The 22,303-nt window shown below is 34.6% G+C and overlaps 2 protein-coding genes across 4 annotated transcripts in view; one reads left to right on the top strand and one right to left on the bottom strand.

Moving 5' to 3' along the window:
• LOC117924991 overlaps window positions 1–8,686 on the bottom strand; it is a 19,371-nt gene extending 10,685 nt beyond the window's left edge. For 2 of the 3 annotated variants that reach the window (XM_034843759.1, XM_034843760.1), the window contains exon 1: window positions 8,557–8,686. The gene's annotated coding sequence lies outside the window, so the exon portion shown is untranslated. The remainder of the gene's footprint in view (window positions 1–8,556) is intronic. The other variant, XM_034843758.1, reaches the window with a different exon arrangement.
• LOC117924768 overlaps window positions 1–22,303 on the top strand; it is a 27,041-nt gene extending 4,738 nt beyond the window's left edge. The window contains exons 2-3 of the mRNA XM_034843483.1: window positions 20,989–21,204; window positions 21,476–22,303. Of these exons, the coding sequence (XP_034699374.1) occupies window positions 20,989–21,204; window positions 21,476–22,303 (1,044 nt within the window). The remainder of the gene's footprint in view (window positions 1–20,988; window positions 21,205–21,475) is intronic.

Genomic DNA, 22,303 nt, shown 5'->3' with positions numbered 1-22,303 from the left:
ATTGGAGAAAATTCAGAGAGATTTTCTGTGGGGTGGGGGATCTTTAGCCCATAAACCTCACCTTGTAAGATGGAACTTGGTTTGCTTGGAGAAAAAGAAAGGTGGACTAGGGGTGAGAAATTTATCTTTGATGAATAACGCCCTTTTGGGTAAGTGGAATTGGAGGTTTGCTAATGAGAGAGAGGCGTTGTGGAGAAGTGTAATCAGCCTCAAGTATGGCGTAGAGGAGGGGGGCTGGTATACTCGGGATGTGATGGGAAGTAACGGAGTGGGGCTTTGGAAAGCAATTAGGAAGAAGTGGGGGTTGTTAGATGGAAGGGTAGTTTTCCATCTGGGTAATGGGTAAAGAGTGAAATTTTGGAAAGACAAGTGGTGTGGTGATGGGCCTCTTTGTGAGTCCTTCCCATCTCTTTTTTCCATGTCCATGTCGAAGAATGCTTGGGTTTCGGAGGTGTGGAATCCGGTTGGTGATGGGGGTGGTTGGACTCCTCTCTTTGCAAGGGCCTTTAATGATTGGGAGATTGATTTGGTGGAGCGGATGCTGCAGAGGATCCAAGCTTTCAGGGTTCAAAGGGAGGAGGAAGATAGAGTGATATGGACAGCTTCAAATGATGGGGCTTTCTCTGTTAGATCCCTTTATTCTTTGTTGGAGACGGGGGGCCTTTCTATGTTCCCTAGTGAAAGAATTTGGAGGGCAAGGGTGCCTCCCAAGGTAGCTTTCTTTGCTTGGGAGGCTTCTTGGGGTAAAGTTTTAACTCAGGAGCAACTTCAAAGGAGGGGGTTCTCTTTGGCAAATAGGTGCTTTCTCTGCTTATTTGAAGAAGAAACAGTGGATCATCTCCTACTGCATTGTGTCAAGACGCGGGTCCTATGGAACCTCCTTTTCTCTCTTTTTGGAATATCTTGGACTCTCTCGTGTACAGTGAAGACTACCCTTCTTGGGTGGAATGGAGGGTTTGTGGGAAAAAGACGCAAGAAGGCTTGGCAAATGGCGCCTTTATGTATTTTTTGGTCAGTTTGGAAGGAGAGAAATAGGTTAGCATTTGGGGATGAGAAGCTTTCGCTTCAAAGGTTGAAATATTCTTTTGTATGTAATCTCTGGTTTTGGGTCAGGGGTTCCCTAGCAGAGAGTCATTCTTCTCTTGTAAGTTTTGTAGACTGGATTGGCTCCTAGTTAGGGAAGGTGGTGTGCATTCTCCCTGTATACTTAGAGGGCACTGATTTTTGGTGTTTCCTCTTTTAGCTTAATATACTTCTTTTACTTATCAAAAAAAAAAAAAAAAAAAGAGTGACTCAAGGTATACAGTATTCAGTCTTGATTAATGGCACTCCAACCGGGTTTTTCAATAGTTCAAGGGGTTTGCGTCAGGGGGATCCTCTCTCTCCCTACCTATTTGTTATCGGGATGGAGGCTTTTAGTAGGCTCATCCTTAGAGCAGTGAGGGGGGGTTTTCTTTCGGGATGTAGGATAAAAGGAAGAAGTGGAGACGGAGCTGTGGTATCTCATTTGCTGTTCGCCGATGATACTTTAGTTTTTTGTGAAGCTTCCCAAGATCAGATGGCTCATCTAAGCTGGTTGTTGATGTGGTTTGAAGCCATATCAGGATTGAGGATTAATTTGGATAAGAGCGAGATTTTGCCGGTTGGGAGAGTAGAGAATTTGGAGGCTTTGGCTTTTGAGGTTGGTTGTAAAGTGGGAAAGCTGCCAAATTCTTACTTGGGGATCCCTTTGGGGGCAAATCACAAGTTCGTGGCTGTTTGGGATGGGGTGGAAGAGAGATTTCGGAGAAGGCTTGCCTTGTGGAAAAGGAATTATACCTCCAAAGGCGGTAGAATTACCCTAATTCGGAGTACTTTGTCAAGTATGCCCATATACTTGATGTCTTTACTTCGAATGCCAAGAGTGGTTAGTTTAAGATTGGAAAAAATTCAAAGGGATTTTTTGTGGGGGGGAGGAGCTTTGGAGAGGAAGCCTCATCTAGTAAATTGGGATTCCGTGTGCTCGGACATAAGGAAGGGTGGCTTGGGAGTTAGACGTTTGTCTACTCTCAATAGAGCCCTTTTATGCAAGTGGAACTGGCGGTTTGTGAATGAAAGGGAGGCTCTTTGGAGGCAAGTCATTAGTAGGAAGTTCGGGGAGGAAGAAGGGGGCTGGTATACTAGAGAAGTTAGGGAGGGGTTTGGAGTAGGCTTGTGGAAGGAAATAAGGAAGGAAGGAGCTCTCTTGCAAAACAAAGTTGTCTTTTCTGTGGGGAATGGTAGAAGGGTGAAATTTTGGAATGATAATTGGTGTGGGAATTTCTCTCTCAGTAATTTGTTTTCTTCTTTGTATGCCTTTTGCTTCATCTAAAGAGGCATGGCTAGTGGAGTTATGGGATCATTCGGGAGATGAAGGGGTTTGGAATCCTAGCTTTTCTAGGTCCTTTAATGACTGGGAGGTGGAGGGGGTGGAGAGATTACTTCTGACAATCCGGGGTAGGAGGCTTAATCCTCTTTTGGAAGATAGAATGCTGTGGAAAGAGACTAAAGATGGGATTTTCTCAGTTAAGTCCCTTTATAGTTCGCTAGCTTCAAGAAGAGATGTTCAGTTCCCTTATAGTAATATTTGGAGTATTTGTGTGTCTACCAAAGTGAGCTTCTTTGCTTGGGAAGCTTATTGGGGTAAGGTGCTAACCTTGGATCAACTTAAAAAGAGGGGTCGGTCTCTAGCTAACAGATGCTTCCTTTGCGGTATGGAAGAAGAGTCAATTGATCATATTCTTATTCAGTGCTCTAAGGCAAGAGGGTTATGGGAGTTATTGTTTGCTTTGTTTGGTGTTACTTGGGTCCTCCCTTCTTCGATTAGAGATACTCTTAGTGGTTGGTGTGGCTTTAAGTTGGGCAAGAAGCGTAGGAAGGTGTGGAACGCAGCCCCTTTGTGCATTTTTTGGGCGGTTTGGAAGGAAAGAAACAGGATAGCTTTTGATAATGAAGAGTTATCAATTCATAGGTTGAAGAATTCTTTTGTTTGTAATCTTTGGCTGTGGACTAAATCGGTTGTAAATGAGGGTCCTCTTCCTTTGATTAATTTTTTTGATTAGCTAGGCGCTAGTTGAGGGCGGGTATTGTATCTCTTTTTCTTTTTGTGCCTTTTGGCGCCTCTTGTATACATCCTGTATGCTTGGGTCAGCCTTAAGGCGCCCTTTTCTAATATATTTTTGTTGTGTGTTTGCCTATAAAAAAAAACAAGCACCCAGTTGGGTCAAAAAACAACTTTAGCTAGAGCCTAACCAATAAAAAAACTGATTATAGTTAGAGGGCAATCAACTATAAACAACTTGGCCTCTGACCAAAGGGAAAAAACAAAAAAGTATTTGAGTCTCTGGATTAACAACACATCATCATTGAAGGTCAATCTATTTCTCGCCTTCCAAACCGTCCAAAATATGTAAAGAGGAGTTGCTCTCCACACCTTCTTCCGCTTTTTGCCCACAAATGAACAATGTCAACTAAGGAGAGTCTCTTTATCTGAGGAAGGCAGCACCCATGACACCCTAAACAAAGTAAAAAGCAAATCCCATAAGACCCTTGTTTTCGTACAATGAAGAAGAAGATGGTCTATAATCTATTCCTTCTCATGACACAAAAAGTATCTATTTGCCAAGGCCCACCCTCTTTTTTGAATTAAATCCAAGGTTATAGTTTTGCCCCATGTCCCAAGAAAAGAAGCTAATCTTGGGTTGCACCCACACGTTCCAAATGCAACTTGAAGGAAAAAGAGAAGGGCTGCCTGGCTTAAGAGCATAGTAGAGGGATTTGATCGAGAACTTTCCACTCTTTGTTTCAGTCCAAAACACCATGTCTTGCACATCTCCTTGCACTCTCTTCCCATCTAGCCGCTCCAAGAAGCTTTCCACCTCCCAATCATTAAAGGCTCTTGAGAAACAAGGGTTCCATCCCCCCAACCCCCCTTAGCCAAGGGGTCCCAAATATCCACCACCCACGCTTCCTTATCATCAGTTAAAGCAAACAAGGAAGGGAAGGACACACACAACGGAGAATCCCCGCACCACCTATCCCTCCAAAATCTCACCCTCCTCCCATTCCTACCAGGAAGGAAATCCTAGAACCCACAAAGTCCAATCCATCCTTATCCTTTTCCAAAGCCCCACACCATACGCCTCTCTCACTTCCCGAGAACACCATCCCCCTCTTGGATAAAGTATAACATATATTCATTGTATGGCTCATTATTATTCAAGTCAAACCAATTAATGGACCACCTACCGACCTTTGCACATTGAAAAGACTCTCAAAATAAACTCTTCTAGAAGTTTCTTAGGCTGGTTGAATTGGGAAGCAAGTTACTCTGTTAACTTTATCTAATGATCAAATTATATAACTTTATTTCTTGTATGGGTTAATGGGACACCTACTGATTACTTGCACAGTTTGAGAATTTAAGGTAAAGGAATTCTTTTTCTACCTACCACTTTATTTTGGTGATGGCAATGTTGAGTTTGTTTATCGGTTGAGTGGTGGAGGGTGGTTATCCATGGTTTTAAGGTGGGAGGAAGGAGGGGCCAAGGGATTGTGACTTAACAGTTAGCTTTTCACTAATGGTGTGCTTTTGTTTGTGAAGCAAATGGGGATTAGCGTTTTATACCTTAATAGCACTTTGAAAGTGCCCAAGAGTTAACTTTAAGACAACTAAGCAGATTCCTATATGCCCAGTTCACAAGTGGAAGTTTTGGTCACTTGGTGCAGAGCAGGCCAGCTCCTGTCACCTACTTGGGAAGTTGTTGGGTAATTCTTTTGAAGTCATATTTGTAAGGGATCCTATGGAAGGATGATTATGAAAAGGCTTTTCTGCTGGAAGAGGCAGCCTCTCACTTTAGTGGAGAAGACTTGTGCTCATCAAGAGGCCTGCCTTTTGGAACTATCTCTCTCTTTCTTAAAACCTTTTTGTACTTATTTCTATACAGCTTGCCACCTTAATTTAAAAGATAACCCCTCCAAACAATCTCCCTCTTGCACTTTCTCTCAAAACCATTTTCCTTATTTCCTTTTTCTTATTTCTACACATATTTTGCCATCTTCTTCTGAAAGAATTCCTTTGGCTTCAAGGCTTTGAAAGTCATCCTGCATAACATGGTTGTTGATAGCTGGGGTGCTCACCTATTTTTATCATGTGAGAATTTCATTAAGAGCAAAAGCAAGGAAAGTTGAAAAAGAAACTAATAGAAGGTCCATGCTTCATATGGTTCCCAGGGTATTATTTCTTTTTTGATAGACAACAAAAGCATGTATTAAGAAACACCAAAAAAGAGGGGGGGCGCCCTACGTATACAGGCAATATACATTGAAACAGCCCAAAGCGCACCTCAAACAAAGAAGTTCTACACTGACAAACAAAGCAACGCTAACCACAAAAATGATTATCTAGGAAATTCAACATAGAGGGGAACTTCAACTCCAAAGAATCTTTAGACCACTCAAAAAGTGTCCAAAAGAATAGATCCTTTAAACTTTGGTTAGAGAGCTCTTCATCTACAAAAGTCCTTAGATTGTGCTCTTTCCAAATATACCATAATAAACAAATGAGAGCAAATGCCAAACTGTTCTTTTTCTTCTTTTGAAGCCCCTTAACTTTCTATTGTAGGAGGAGACTTCTCACTTAGTCTAGGAATACCCAAACCAATCCAAAAAGGACAAACAAAAAGGTCCATAGCTTTCTTATCTTGGCACATGAATCAAAATGTGATCGGCTAATTCTTCACTATCTTTACACAAAATACATCTGTTAACCATTTGTCATCCCCTCTTCATTAAAATATCTACAGTTAAGATCTTCCCCCAAATAGCTTCCCAAGCAAAAAAGCAAGTTCTAAGAGGAGCATGGGATCCCCAAATCTCCTTGCCAAGAAAGACTACATTATTCTCCATCCTTAGAGAACAATAATAAGACTTGACATTGAAGATTCCCCTTCTACCTTCTTTCCAATATAAAGTGTCTTCACCTTCTTGCATCTTTAACGAGTAAAGAAATCTCAAAAAATGGGTCACCTCCATAGTTCAAAGTCACAGTATCGATCATTGACTCGGGAGATCCTGAGGCACATCGATCTCGGTATCTCGGATCGGTATCGGGTGATACGTAAAAAACTCTAATTTAAGAGCTCAAAATAATTTTAAAAAATTATAAAAATTATTAAAAAATTAAATACAAATAAGTAGAGTGAAAAATTAATAAAATAAACTTCTATTATATTCAAATTATTCAAATTATAATAAAAGCATACTTTTGGGATGATTTATAATAATATTAAAAATCTTTAAAAATATTTTAATTTAATCACTTGATAATAAATGTTTCTTATTGAAGATGAAAATAATAAAAAGTAATTTTTTTTTTTATAAAAAAATTGTTTAAATTAAATATTTTGAATTTTTTTAAAAATATTTTTAATTATTAAAAAACAAAACCATGATTCATCTTTAAAAAAATAAATATAATTTTTCTTATAAAATATATTCATTAATTTTAATTTTTATATAAATACTCATTTCCTATTTATTTGATATAAGTCTAATATTCATTATTCATTTTTTATCATTATAATTTTCATCAAATTATTTAAACTCAAATCCCCACCAAATACTCATTATCCACTTAAAAAACAAATACATATTATTTAAAACCCAAATCCTCATCTCTCTTAAATACCCATAACCCTCATTGACCAATCAAACACCTATCTCTCTCTCAATATACCCATTTCTCCTCTCAACCAGCTCCTCCGCAGACCCACTTTCTTTCTTCTCCCACTTTCATCAGCCACCTCACCGTCGTTCTCCGTCGATAACAACGGTGCCAGAGTCCGACGACTCTGCCTCCTCCTCATGTCGCTCAGTTCCATCTCTGACGGGAACTTGGGGGATCCGAACAACCAAGCGTGCTTCTTCAACCTCGCTAGCGACTCCCAGATGCAGGGTTCTAACTCTCTATAATCTGTATTTTTCATTTTCATGGGTTTTGATCCTCTCATCTTCTCCACCATTTCTACTCCAATATTACCTTTTTTTTCCATTACCAATTACCCAAATAGCTTAGTCTCAACATGATTTTGGAGTTGTCTCAACGTTTCCATGGGATTCACTCCGAGACTATTCATTTATCTTCAATTCAACTGAGTTTGTTCACAAGCTGACAAAATAGCCAACTCGGGAATTGGTCTAGTACCGGCCATGGTCGAGGCGGATTCGACTCGGTCAAGTCGTACCGGTATCGACCGAGATTTTGAACCCTGGTCAGCTCCTCTACCTCCCAATCTTGGAAGGGTCTTCTAAAGTGTACCTCCCAACACCCCTCTTCATCTCCTTCTCTTTTCCATAATTCTACAATTGTAGCATTTTTAGGGATGCTATCTTAAAAAGGGTAAGGCAAACATCTTTCAGCTTAAAGTCCCTCGCCCAAATGTTTCACCAGAAACTTGTACAACTACCATTTCCTAAACGGGTAGAAGTTCTAACACTAAACTCTTCCCATCATTTTCTAATGTCCTTCCAAAGGCTCATCCCAAAGGAAACCCTCCATACTCTAGTAGTCCAACCCCCCTCCAACTCCCAGAATTTTCCACAAATGATCTTCCTCCACAAGCTCATACTCAATAGAGAACCTCCATAACCATCGACCTAACAAAGCTCGATTGAGACTGTCCAGTCTTCTTAGCCCCAATCCTCCACAATTTTTAGCCTTACACACATCTAGCCATTTTACAAGTGGATCTTTCTCCTATCTCCCAAATCTCCCCACAAAAAGTCTCTTTGAATTCTCTTTAATCTAACATTCACTTTTCTAGGAACTACAAAGAGGGACATAAAATAGATAGGGAGATTTGAAAGAGTGCTCTTTATAAGAACTAGTCTTCCTCCTTTAGGAAGGTAATGTTTTTCCAAGCAGCCAATTTCCTTTTAAATCTCTCCTCGATTGAGTCCCATACACCACAATGTTTATTAAGGACCCCAAGGGGTAAACCTAGGTAAGAAGTAGGAAGCTTTCCTACTTTGCATCCAAAAAGAGAAGTTGCTCTATTTACATCCTCTGTCTCCCCTATTGGAATAATTTCATTTTTTTTAAAATTTATTTTCAATATTTCAAATATTTCAGCCTGACACCAATTCGAAACAAATGACAATCTATTTCCAATATTTCAGCTGCTCTACATCATCCTTGCAAAAAAGAAGGGTATCATCGGCAAACACAAGGTGTGAAACTTGATTCTCCTCTCCCTTGATGAACCCCACAACAATTGATGGTTTAGGCAGAAGCATTCAACACAATAAATGTTTAATCAAAACAAACTAGGAAGGTTGACAAAAGCTGTGTTTATCTTAACTTGGTGAGTTCAAAACCTATTTCCAATCCCATATGAAGGAAATGCAAGAAAGCTCTGTCTCAACATCTAGTTGTAGCACTCAGACAACTCAAACAATAAGCTCAAGGAATATCAATGGAATACTAGTACAATATTTCTGCAGTTACTGCAGTTGTTCAATAAAAAAATGCTGACTTACTATGGTGTACTGCAGTAAAGATGACAGGCAGAGGTGTTTGCTTAAATATTTTTACTGGTCTTGGGACTTTTTCTTTGTTGCTTCATATTGCTTTACTGCCTGCAATACATACATGATAAACCTCAGTTTGGATATGAGCTTTTGATTAAGCAACAGAACTCTGTGATACTAGTAAATATGATAAAAGGCCATGCCTTGTAGCTCACACTATAACTCTGTACCTTTGCCTTTCCAAGGATCATAATAATAGGTTTCTTTAAAGTAATAAAAATTATACTTCTCAGAAAAAAAAGTGTCACTCCACATGCATTGGAAATGAGACCAAAATAGAAAAGAATGAATAATGACATGTTTAAAGATGCAACAAATAGAAAGTACAGCTCCTAAAGTTAGAATTTCACAATTTATGACCTCCAAAAGCACTAGTTATAAATTTCAATAAAATCTTCATCTCTGCCTTATGTAGCAATAGCAAACAAGCTATGCAACCAATTTTATTTTTTCTTTTTGTAGATATTAGCATAGAACATATATTGAAAAATNCGACCATGACCTTTAATTTTGATGTTTTAGGTTTGGGAAGGGTGATTTGTTATTAAGCTACTTTCTTCACTCATGTTACATGTTATATTACATACACAATACATTTTCAAAGAATTTTTCCATGCTACACACACATTACATTTTCAATGAATTCATTACATTTTCAAGGAATTTTGCTTATAAAATACTATTTCTCATCCAATACACCTAACTGATTCTACATGCTAAATCCTGAACAAGGAAAAAAAAAAAAAAATGTTAAGATTTTGCTCATAAAATACTATTTCATTTTACATGCTAAATCCTCAAGAAAAAATGTTAAGATGTTGGAGTAACTAAAACACACCAAGTAAGATATGAGGAAAAAAATGTTAAGGTGTTGGAGTACACTAAAACAACACAAAGATGTTGTCTGTGCAATGGTCCATATCTCATTTTTCTCCAAATTGTGGATATTTTACATGTGTTACTCTTCCAATTAAACAAATTGATCTAAAGGACAGTATTCACATGATTCACCGGTGTTTTCTAAGAGGAATTCAACATTTGCCTATATTTAAATTTATATTATCTTTTATTTTTAATTATTTTTTACATTTATCATATTAATCCTATTTTAAAAATTATTATCACTTCACTTTAATTTTTTTTATATTCATCCTCGTTTAATTTTTAATATTTATTCAAAAATTACTAAAATATAAAAAAAAATTAAAATTAAAATTAATTTAATAAAATAAATTTTAATATAAATTTTAATAATTTTAATTATTTAAATAAATTAATGTCATAGAAAAAAATTATCACCACATATTTTAATAAAATTTTAGAAATTAAATCTCAAATAAAATATTTTATATAAATATTAGAAATGATTTAATTTTTTATTTAAATCTAATCAAGAAGTTTTAATTTTTAAAAAAATAAATAATAAATATTAAAGGATTTTAGATTCATTTTTTCTAAAAATTTGATAATATTATTAGAATTTTTAATATAGATTTTTTGGATAAAATTTTAATAATCCTAAGAAGTTTAAAATTAGATAAATATTAAAAAATCATTATTTATTTAGCCTTTTTGTGTTAATCACACTCCTATAGAATCCAATGCAATGATTAATTCATTATAAATATGTAACGACCCGCTTTGGGCCCAACTGTGTAGATATTGTTCGTTTTGGGCCCAAAGGGGCCCTTACGACTTTAAAAGTCGTCTACTTGGTTAAGAGGAGCCTCTACATATATGGCACCAGGAACATTCTCCCCTATCCGATATGGGACATCACAAACACCCCCCATGCAGACATAACGTCCTCGTTGTGTCCCATGGGATTGCGGGGTCAAACAGATAAACACCCTTTAGGGGGCCAAACAAACCTCGACACCGAGGTTAGGGATCGATTCTGATACCATTTGTAATGGTCCGCTCCCAACTATGTAGATATTGTCCGTTTTGCGCCCAAATGAGCCCTCACGGCTTTAAAACGCATCTACTTGGTTAAGAGGGACCCCTACATATATAGCGCTAGGAACATTCTCCCTATCCGATGTGGGACATCACAAAATATATATTTATTACATCGAAAAAAAATAAATTATAATAAAATCTTATTTTAGCAAATATCGTCACTGTCTTCCAACAAAATTATTTCATAAATATAAATATAATGTAGTTTAATTTTTAAATATTAAAATAAATATTTTTCAATGAAATAAATTTTTTATTTCATAATAATATTCTTCTAGGCTTATTAGTAGTTTTAATTTTGATACACATATATCAATTTATTCACTAAAAAAACTGGAATATGTGCATTCCTTCTTTTCTATCAGTTTTTCAAATTTTTCCTGTAATTTTTTTAGTTTTGATTAATTTTGTCTCGTCGTTTTTAGACATAGGCAAGATATTAGATTAAGTCAAACTAAAATTATATTAGTAAATGTTGTTGGTGCTCTAAATTTTGAATAGCGGAGAAAATTGGAGCATATAATGAATGAAATGATAGTTTGAGATAGAAATAGAAAAAATAAATTGATTAATTCAATTTATAATAAAAATTAGAAACTTACAAAATGAAACCATTTATTTTGAAAGGCAAATAGCAATTAATCAAGTCCACAATGGGTTTTTCAACAACCTTACAAGGGGTTAACATTGATATGTTTAAGTCAATGATCAAATAAAAAATAATTGTTATATTTTTTCCTTCCTAAAAAAGAATTAAAAGTATTCATGATAATCATCCAAGCCAATGAAATTAATAATGTAATTCGTGAATGCATTGAATAATATAATAGAGAAATAAAGAGTCTAACTATCGGTATGATAAGTTCTCATCATACTTGAATCAAACAAGTATGCATTCAATAGTTCGGATATAATAGTATACATTTTTTATAAAAAAAATAATATCACCCTCTAATATTTAGTTGTTGAATTACAACACACCATATTTAAAATATATATGTATATATATATATATATATATTATATATATATATATATAAGCAATTCTAATTTTTTAATACTTGAAATTTTATTTTTCAAATATTATAAAAACTAAAATGTTTTTGTGAATTATTGTGAAACACCACTCTCCGAAGAAGATTTATACAAGTAAAAGTGATTTTTAAATTATTAAGTCCTAACATTTTTCTTGTCTCTCCATAATAATATCAATCCAAAATTATCAGAAGGGTTATAAAAGAATTCTAAATGATTACCAAATTTATAATTCTTGTCAAATCTATTACTAATATTCAATTTTTTACAAAAATGTTTAAAGATTTGAACATTTTGTAATTTCAATCATACCTTTTCTTTTTCTTTTTTCTCTGTTGTCACTAAGCAATTTTTTTCTTAGGAAAAATAAGTTTAAATGTGTTGGAAAGTTATAAATGAGTAGAAGGATAAAAATTTAACTACTTATTTCCTTTTTATTTTTCTTTTTTCTTTTTTTTATTATTATTGTTATTAGTGTTGTGGATATTTATATTATAATAATATTTAAATATCATATAACTATTAAATTATTATTTATTATTTAAAACAATGTAAATGACAACATAACCGTTGAGATTTCATTTAAAAATTGTATTAATTTTGATTGATAATTTTATTCTAAAGAGGATTAGTTCAAAATTACTTTACAACCACTTAAGAATGCATTTAATAGTGATTGTAGAAAATGTTAAAAAAGATTAAAATACTTTTTAAAATCATTATCAAACATACTTTAAATTTATTAGTTTTAGGAGTAAGATTAATATCCAAATAAGTAAATGAAGCTAAAGTAAGCACCATTTCTAATTTATTGGACGTCTATTCTATTGTAATTATTAAATAATACCTAAATTAACCCCTTCTGTATTTTTTATTTTTCTTTGGTATTTTCTAATTGATATTAATTATTATTATTATTATTATTGGTGGTCTATTACACACATCCTCTAACACCAAAAAATAATAAGCTCAACACACATTTAATGCTTATACAAACTATATACAAAATAATTGTACACCATTTATAAAGCAATTATATTAAATGTGCAATAATATTAAAATTAACATTAAAGTCATAAAAGTAATAGTAACAATATTATAATAATAATAATAGAATATGAGAATAAGGAAAAAAAAGACAAACAAGAAAGAAAATAAGATATAATTAAAATTATTTAAAAATCGTTTCACTTTCAAATTGTTTAAATTTTATATGTAATAATTAAAATGATGAGGTATTTGGTAAAACTTAATACTTAATGACTTAAGTTGACTTTAAGTTAAATTATAATTAAGTCGTTGACTTAAAACTTATAATTTAATTCTTGTTTTAAGTATTAAGGTTGTTTGATAAAATTAACTTAAAACTTATTTTAAATCATTAAATTAATATATTTACTCTCATAATTATATTTAGGGTAAAGAAGGTCGAGTAATAACAGAAGGCATGAATAGCAAAGAAGATCGTAGAAGTGAATAAACAAATATGAGTAAAAATGTAAAATGAAGATGTGAACTTAACAATAAGTTAAATATTTTTAGTTATTACTTAAAATTATTTTTTACTTTAAATCATATCATTAAGTTATTTTATCAATATACTTAATTTACTTAATGACTTAATTAAGTTATTAAGTCACTTTAAGTTATTAAGTTAGTTTACCAAACACTCACTAAATGAAATAAGTCTAAAATCACATACAAAAATAATTTATTGAATTTAACTCCAGTTTAATTTATTTTTCCACTTTTTCTTTTCTTCCATTTTTTTTCTCTATTTTTTTCTTCATGCTTTCTATTAAATTTTCTACATCAAACATAACCTTGATGCCTTTGGACCAAGTTAATATATCAGCAGATCTTAAAGCATATATTTCTTTCTCAGCTTCTTTTGCTTATTGTCTTTTTCTTTTATGCCACTTAATTTCAACTTCTTCTTTTTGGCTTTTGATCTTTCTCTTTTATTTCCACATTTAACTTTTTTTTTTCCTTTGGCTTTTGGTCTCTTTGTGCATATTTACTATTTCAAGAGCACTTAACTTTATTATTTTGGCTTTTGGTCTCTTTGTGCTATACTTACTATTTCGAGCACTTTAACTTCTTCTTTTTTGGCACTTTATTTTGTGGCTTTTAGTCTCTTTTGCTAATTTTAGTTTATTATATTATATTATTACAATCATAATTTTCAGAAGAAGAAAAATAAATTCTCGTGTTTTGTTTCACTATGTAAAATACAAAAAAAAAAAATCATATATAATTTAAATTAGAAAAAAATATATGTATTTTTAATTATTTAATATTTAAATAAGTAAATAAGGTTGAAGTAATGTATAAATTTTTTTTTTTTATTTCCTTTTATTTTTCTTTCCTTCTTTTTTTTCTCCTATTTTTTTTCCCCAAATTTTATGGAACAAAGCGTAGTTTAAGTTTTACCAAACACCCTCATAAACCGACACTTCTTATATAAGAGTTCCTACTTTTTATATAAATATTATTACTATTTCCTGTTTCTACACTTTGATTATTAGAGTGTTGGTTACAGTGATTTCATTTTGAAATTTTGGGCCATAAAGTGCTGTTAAGGCAAATTGCAAACAAAGGCCAAGGATATCCACGAGCCCACATGGCGACATTGTTGGTTGGGCCAACCCACTTAGAGACATGGACTAACCCAGCTCCAGCTCCAATGGATTCTCAAAAGGCCTACCTACCAGGTGGTGTCATGGCCTGCTCTATGTAAATTTCTGTTTCTTTTTGTCACACTTGTTACATGACACGAACTCATTTTAATGAATTTGGTTTATAAATGTTTATTGCAAATTCTATCCCATATTCTGATTTAACTCTTAAAAGAAGGTAGATGAATAATGCAACTTCAATAATATTATTAATTTGTAGCTTTTTGACATGTTGGTGGAAACTGAATAATAATAAACTAAATGCGATTATCTACAAAATTGAAGGTTAAAGAACTTCAACACAACCGATTCTATTCAAACTCACCTATTATATGAATATCGGTTTCTGTGTGATGAGATATTCTAACATCCAGCCCTTTTTCACAACTTTCTCATGCATAAATATAAGTCCAATTCAATGTGTTTTGTGCTAGCATCTAATCCACAAAGAGATAAAAATGATGGAAACAAACTAGAAAGCTTTGAGGATATCGACTTTCAAGAGAAAAAAAACTCTTCTCTTCCCCAATCTTTTCAGCTTCCTTTTGAATCTGAAAGGTTTCTTTTGCATTTTATGAGGGGTAATTTAGCTCTAAAAGGGTCTTTTTTTAATGTTTTGAATATATATTATATATATATATATATATTATAAGGCTAATAAAATAATGTCATTAGTTGACCAATTATATTGGTAGTTTTTCCTTTTTTGAAAAATAAAATTCATTTACATGGTACTTATTAGATATTAAGTACCTATTTTGAAAAATAGTTTTTATTTTTATTTTAGTTTTAGGATCATGATAGAAGGTTTGAATTCGAAGGTCATTTTTATCTACTAGAGTTGAAGGTCTCAAGACTTCAACACAACCAATTTTATTCAAACTCGCCCATTATATTAATATTGGTTTCATCCAGCAATTGCTTTCTTGTGCTAACACATTTTTTTGTGTTTTGGAGCCTAAGCTTAAACTAAGATATCAAATTTCTTGTGCTAACACCCTTCTTTGTGTTCTGGAGCCTAATCTTAAACTAAGATATCTTTGATGATAATTTAAATGATATAGGATCATATGTAGACATTAAAGCATGCATTAAATAGTAATAAATGAAATGCTCACCTTGATTAATGTCATGGAAAGCCATTTCGTGCTCCACTGGTGTTCAAGAAGAAGCTCAATTCGTGATGGTGTGTGAATCCGAGTTCAATGAGCTCTTCTCTTTCCTCCCCAAGATTCAATCCAAGTGTGTGCTCTCAAGAGTGCGTGCAGTACGTGCCCTTTTTAGCCCCCCAAGCAGGAGAGAAGACTGCCCCTTTCCTTTGCACTTATATGAATATATATAAATAAATATATTCATATATATCACACATTATTTGGCCCACTTTATTTAATAAGTCAGTCAATTGAATTAAGGTGAACCCATAAAAAATCAAGCAACAATATGTGTCCAGCTCCATTATAGACAACAATGCAAAAATAAAATAACATTGATTTATGGCATTATCACATTGATTATGTAAATCGACACATAAAAAATTCCAACAATCTTAGCTTTGGCTTGTGAGGCAAAGAATATATCAAGAGTTTTCCAGATTTGACATGAAGTTTTATACCCAACCATTCGCGTGAGCATCACTTTTGTCATCGACGAGAGAGTATCCATAAAAAGAGCAATTGATTTTGTTACTCCTAGTCAAGATGCTTCAAATTGATCTTTCCTTGAACACAATCTCCAACCGTAAGAAATTTCACCATGGAAGGAGAGCTCTCCAACGAAGAAGAAACTAGATTCTCTCCAACCATCAGAGAGAGGGGTCTAATACCATATCAGAATCGAAAATTGCGCATTTCATTTTTTATGAAAACAGAGTTTATACCTTAAATACTCTTCTCAACCGCTAACTACTTCTAATAGTTTTTGTAACTAACTTTATAACAATCACTAACTAGATAACAAAATCTGTTATCTCTTCTGAGAACTAAAAAGAAATGAGTTGCTCATATAAGATTTATAAGATGTAAGATAAAAATGATTTTTGACTTAGATTATATTTTTTATAGATTTAATTTATACTTTTTGAGAATATTGATTTTTAAAAAAGATTTAAAATTTTCCATATTATTTCCTTTTCAAGCATTTAATATCCAATTTTGCAATTTTTTGGCTTTTTAGTTGAACTTCATTTATATTGTATTGATATTGATGAAGGATTTTAGTAAACATGATATTTACCTATTCAATTTGACTTAAATAGAAAAGATTTACCATAAAAAAATTTAAAAAAAATTATAATATCTAACTTTAAGTTTCAATCATTAAAGTTACCTTTAATTCCTAGAAATTTGAGAAAATTAGAGAAAATAAATAAATGAAAAAAGTAAAAGGAAACAAAATTAAAAGAAAATAAAAATAAATTTAATTCAATATATTTTTCATATTAAAATTGAATGTATGAAATAATTTCCTTAAGAATTTTTTCTTAATATTTTTGTGAAACCAAACATACAAATTTTTATTGAATTTCCTTTGTTGTAACGCAAATAAAGAAATTGTAAACTAATACCATAAAAAAATTTGTAAGAGAATGATACAAGAATATTAACAAGTTGATGTATAAAAACAATTTTCATTAGAATATTAAAAGAGAAGTTATCTCTTGAAAAGATGAGATTTTTATTTATTTATTTATTTATTATTTTATTTTATTTTTGCATATTTTTGCCGCTGCGTCATCAAGAAATTACACAGGTCCGTAAGAATATATTTTAAAAATATTACATACATATTTTTAAAATTTATGGTATTTGGTGTAGATAAAATAAAACAAAGAAAAAAATCATCCAGACAAAGTTCAAATAATTTTGCCTCGTCTTCCTCACATGAATTTGGTAGATGCCTCTTTTCATGATTTGAGTCTGGTATCATACTTGTCACATGACAATGCCTAGTTAGCATGAATTTAGCTTACAAATGAACGTGTTTTCAATTGTAGTACAACAAACCCTCAATACTTGTAACCCAATTTTACTATTATCTACATATGATAGGATGTTGGAGTAAACTGAAAGAATTAATAAAACAAAATATGAAATCAAGAGTTAAAAATATATCCCTTCTTGTATGTACCTTCTAAGGGAAGAGAGTCCCTGGGAACAAAGACACATTTTATATTACTTTTTATAATAAGGAAAAGAACCATGTAAAATGTGTGGAGTAAGGTATAGGTCAATTACTGTTTTTCTCACATAAATCGATAAAGTATATGCTGTTAATAGATAAATTGTAATCAAAAGTATGAAATAAAAAAGAAAACTGTATATCAATCTTGGGATTGTAAAGTTTTCTACTTGATAGCAATGTTGAAGACTATTAAGAAGATTCAAATGAGAGATTTTAAATAATGTTATCCAGAAAAACACAATTTGAATCAAAATTCAAAAGTTGTATATTAATAAATTAAAATGATAAAAAAATTATTTTTAAAACATATCAAATTTTAATTTTTTTTTTTTCTCTTTAGTAATTTTTCTCTAATATCACAGTTGTAATTAATATTTTATTAGATTTTTATTTGCAGTATTCTAATTTTGGAATATAATTAATAACTATGCTAGGTCCATTTTAAAGTAATGAGATTGTTTTTATTTACCTTTACCTAAAGAAGAAAAACCACTCTTTTATAATACGCCTTTGGTTCACATGTATAATAGTAAATAAAAATAAAATCATAATACTTTTATAGATTTGGATTAAATATACCTAATTATAATTTGTTCCAAGTTTTATCAAATATCTCTTCTAGTCTTCTTATTTATTATTTTTTTTTCTTTTTCTTATTAAAGATAAGAAAGATATTTGATAAAACTTTAAATTAATAGTAAATAAGTGGATAACCCGTAATTATAATTTAGGCCTTTAACTTTGTAATATTCCATTGACACCTCGGCCTTTATTGTAGGAGGGCACTCCTTTCGCCAATGGTGATGATGGACCATTAGTTGATTATTGTCATGATTAAATATTTAAATAAGATACCTAAAATGCCCTCAATTATTTCATCTCCATAAAAATGTGTAAAATAACGAGACACTTGGCATGTATTTTACCTTATCCTATCTCATTGTATCATCTCATTAATTGTAATTAAAATTTTTCAATTTTATATATATATAATCTAATTAAATTTAATAAATTTATTAATTAAATAGAATTTCTAATTAAAATTTTCATTAATTAGATTAATATTAATTCATGTCATAATTATCATTAATTAGAATTATTATAAGGTCAGGAGATGGTAAAAACGAAAAGTAATAAAACTTTGTGAGAAGCCATCAATGAATGGTTTTGGTAGTTGCTTAAGAGAAAAGTTGTAAGGAGAAGAAGTGGGTTTTATAGTTTTAGAGAGGAGGTGATCCTCGATGAAGCGGATTTGGGAGGGAGGATTAGGGTTTCAAGTGCAAAGCTTATAGATTGCCATACCTTCATGATTGAGAATGAGAACTTCTATGCCTTAGGATTTTAGGTCTCTCATTCCATTAATTTTTTTTTTACCATAATTACATTTAGTATTTGAATTGAGAATGAATTAGAAGTAAACATATTAATTGGGATTCAACAAAAAATGGATGGAAGGAAAGATAGAATGAATCAATTTGAAGTTCCAATTGACATGGAAGATTGTGTTTTGTTGGGATGAAAAAAGAAAATATAAAATAAAACATGGAAGAAGAGACGTTCTCTCTCACTCTCTCTCTATGGGAGTGAGGGACTTCAATGGAGTTTCGAAGAGAGGTAAGTGCTGGTTTGCTGTTGAATCTAAGACATTCGTCATCTCCCTTGAAGAGGTCAGAGGAAAGCTGAGAGGAACTATCTGGGAAAGGAGTAAAGGTCTCTCCTCTTGGATAAGATTTGGAGAAAAAGGTTTAAGTGTTCTGTTGGAAAGTGTGGAAGCTTGGTGTAGAGGAGAATCTAGATCGAAGCTTTCAAAAGTCTGGGATGAAGGAGCAAGAAAATTCAGACTAGAATGCCGCTCAAATGTGGCTGGGAGATTTTTGCTCTGCTCGGTCAGAGATGTGGAAAGGAAAAGTTCTGCCTAGTTTTTCCTGAGGGAAATGGCTTAGTAGGGGGTTGGTTTTTGCTGGCCAAGATTTGAGGGCTCTTGGGGTCTCTTCCACAGAAGTGAGGAATAGCCACCAGTGTGTGTCATCCATGGGTAAGGTGGAGAGCAAGGTCATTTCTCCAGAGAGTGAGCCAGGGTCGTATGCAGATGTAGTTAAAGGGAAGAAAGGTGAGTCAGTGGATTCTATGAGGGTGTATCTAGGGGAAAAGGAATGACATGTAGGGAGGAACAGCTTGGGCGTTGCTTGGTGGGTTGTTTCGGTGGGAGTCCTGAGTCTATCCCGTCATTGCCTTCTTTGAAGAGATGGGTGTATGAGAATTGGTTATTGAAAGGGGAGTTAAGTTTATCCAGTTGGGTGGAGCCTTGTATGTTTGAGTTTCAAACAAACGGGAGGCTGATATGGTGCTTCTTAAAGGGAGCAGACGTTTTAAGGATAGAGAATTTCTTTTGCAAAGGTGGGGACCGGAAGTGGGGTGCACTTGGAAAGAGAGTCATAATAAGGAAATTTGGGTAAGAGTTGTAGGACTTCCTTTCATCTTTGGAGCAGGGAGGTTTTCAAGCGGATTGGAGATTGTTGTGGGGGGTTTGTAGCTGTGGATGAGGAAACGGCCCTCTTTTCTCAGCTGCAGTGGGCTCGGATTTTTAGTCAAAAATTCGGGAAAGAAATGGCCAGGTCGATGCAGGTGGAGGCTGGTAACTCCAGGTGGGAGCTATGCCTGTGGTGGGAAGCCATGCCGAGGGTGATGCAGGAGGATCATGCTCTTGGATGCAGATGAGAAGTGAGCGGGAGGTCAGGGATGAAGGTGGGGGAGCCTCACGCGCTGAATCTAGAGTACGGGAGCCCAAACTGATTTTCAAAAAAGGGGGGCTGAAGAGAAAGTGGCGTGTGGCAGTGTATGTAGAAAAGGCTGACAGCGCAGAGGGGAGGCAGGTGGTTATCCCTGCAGTGGGCTGCTCAGGGAGTGGGCCTGGGCCCAAGGCTGGCAGTGGGGCTTTTTTAAAAAGTGCTGATGGGCTGCTTCTAAATGAAGACGCGGGCTGGGCCAGGAGCCCGTCTTCCCTTCGCCCAAAGCCGTCGGGATGGGCTAAGGGGCCTGAGGTGCTTTCTGGCTTTTTAAGCCTGAGGCCCATTTGGACTTCTTAAGGGAGCCCGACTCTTCTAGGGCTTCCAAAGAGAATGTCGGGACTCTAGCGGAGATGGAGCTGGAGCTTCTGGCGTGGCGATGTCGACGTAAGGGAGCCATCCTTCGGTCTTCGGAAGCCCACCGATGACGCGCTTTTGGACGAAGCTTCCAGGTACCCCCGTAACCTCAAAATCCCTAATTTTTCTTTGGGGTCTGGGGCTTCTTCTTCTTCTCCTTATTTCTCGGGGCCGGAGGGGTTTGTGTGGGGGAAGGTGGGGATCAGTGGTGTGGTTGGGGCTATGGAAGAATCAAGGAGCAAGGTCTCTCCGCGCGAAGAGTGGCTGGTGGACCTCTCGGTCCACGAAGATAGGAATTTTGTCTCCGCGTGCGTCGGGGGGTAAGATAAGTGGGCCCGAACTAGCTATTGTTCCTTTTGGAGGGGTTTTAGAAAGCCCTTCAGGTGGAAGTGGGGGACGGAGAGGAAGAATGGAGCTCCAGTTGCCTCGCGAAATTCAGTCACTGCTTGGGAATGCCGACAGTTGGGTTCGAGGAGGAAATCCTATACCTGTTGAGGAGAATGAGGGGGAGAATTGAAAAGAAAAATCAGGACAGGGAGAATAAAAGGACAAAGTCTTCGGGTTTCAAAGTCCAGCAGGGAATTAAAGAAGTTGGAATGGTCGGTAAGCTATAAAAAAGCTAAGCTGACTTCCAATGAAGGCAAGTTTGGAGGGGCTTCTGGGTTAGGGAATAAATGAAGATAAAAATTTTATCCTGGAATGTTAGAGGGGCAAATGATAACGATAAGAGGAAAATCATTAAGTCCGTAATAAAATCCAACAAGGTGGACGTGGTGTGCTTGCAGGAGACAAAAATTAAGGATATGTGTACGGGATTGTCGCAGCCTTGGGGTGGGAAGACATATTGATTGGAGAGCAATTAACTCTAAGGGGGCAGCTGGAGGTGTTCTGGTATTTTGGGACAACAGAGTGGTTGATTTGCTGGAAGTGGAAGAAGGTTTGTTTTCAGTGTCATGTCTGTTCAAGAATTGTATGGATGGGAGGAGGTGGGTGTTTACCGGAGTTTATGGGCCGGTGTGTAGAAGGGATAGAGAGGTTTTTTGGGAGGAGCTTGGGTCAATAAAAGGGTTATGGAGTGATCCTTGGTGTGTGGGGGGAGACTTTAACATGATCAGATACCCGGAAGAACGCAGTAGGGGGGGCGAGATATCTGCATCAATGAGGAGATTTAATGAAGTGGTAGAGGATTCGGAGTTAAGGGATTACCCCTTACAGGGGGGTCTCTTCACTTGGCGAGGGGGTTTAAACAATCAGTCCCAATCTAGGCTCGACAGGTTCTTAGTTACAGATGAGTGGGACAGAATGTTCAATGGAGCCATGCAGGGGATCCTTGCTAGACCAGTCTTTGATCATTTTCCTATCGTTCTTGAAGGAGGAAGTCTGAAGAGGGGCCCGTCACCATTCAGATTTGAGAATATGTGGTTGGAGGATAGGGGGTTCATGGATCAGATGAAGAGGTGGTGGGACAGTTTAACTTTTACTGGGTCTTGTAGCTTTGTCCTGGATGCAAAATTAAGAGCCTTAAAAGGGCTTTTAAAGACTTGGAATAAAGAAGTTTTTGGGGAAATTGAGACTAAGAAGAGAGAAGCTCTTAGCCAGGTGGTGTACTGGGATGCAGTGGAGAATCATTCAACTCTGAGTCTAGAGGATTGTGAAGCAAGGAAGGAGGCTAAGGAATTTATAAAACATGGGTGTTGA

The sequence above is a fragment of the Vitis riparia genome, chromosome 11 (assembly GCF_004353265.1).
Source record: "Vitis riparia cultivar Riparia Gloire de Montpellier isolate 1030 chromosome 11, EGFV_Vit.rip_1.0, whole genome shotgun sequence".
In the NCBI taxonomy this organism is placed as follows: domain Eukaryota; kingdom Viridiplantae; phylum Streptophyta; class Magnoliopsida; order Vitales; family Vitaceae; genus Vitis; species Vitis riparia.
The sequence above is the reverse complement of the archived record's forward strand: the minus strand, read 5'-3'. Positions and strand labels throughout refer to the sequence as shown.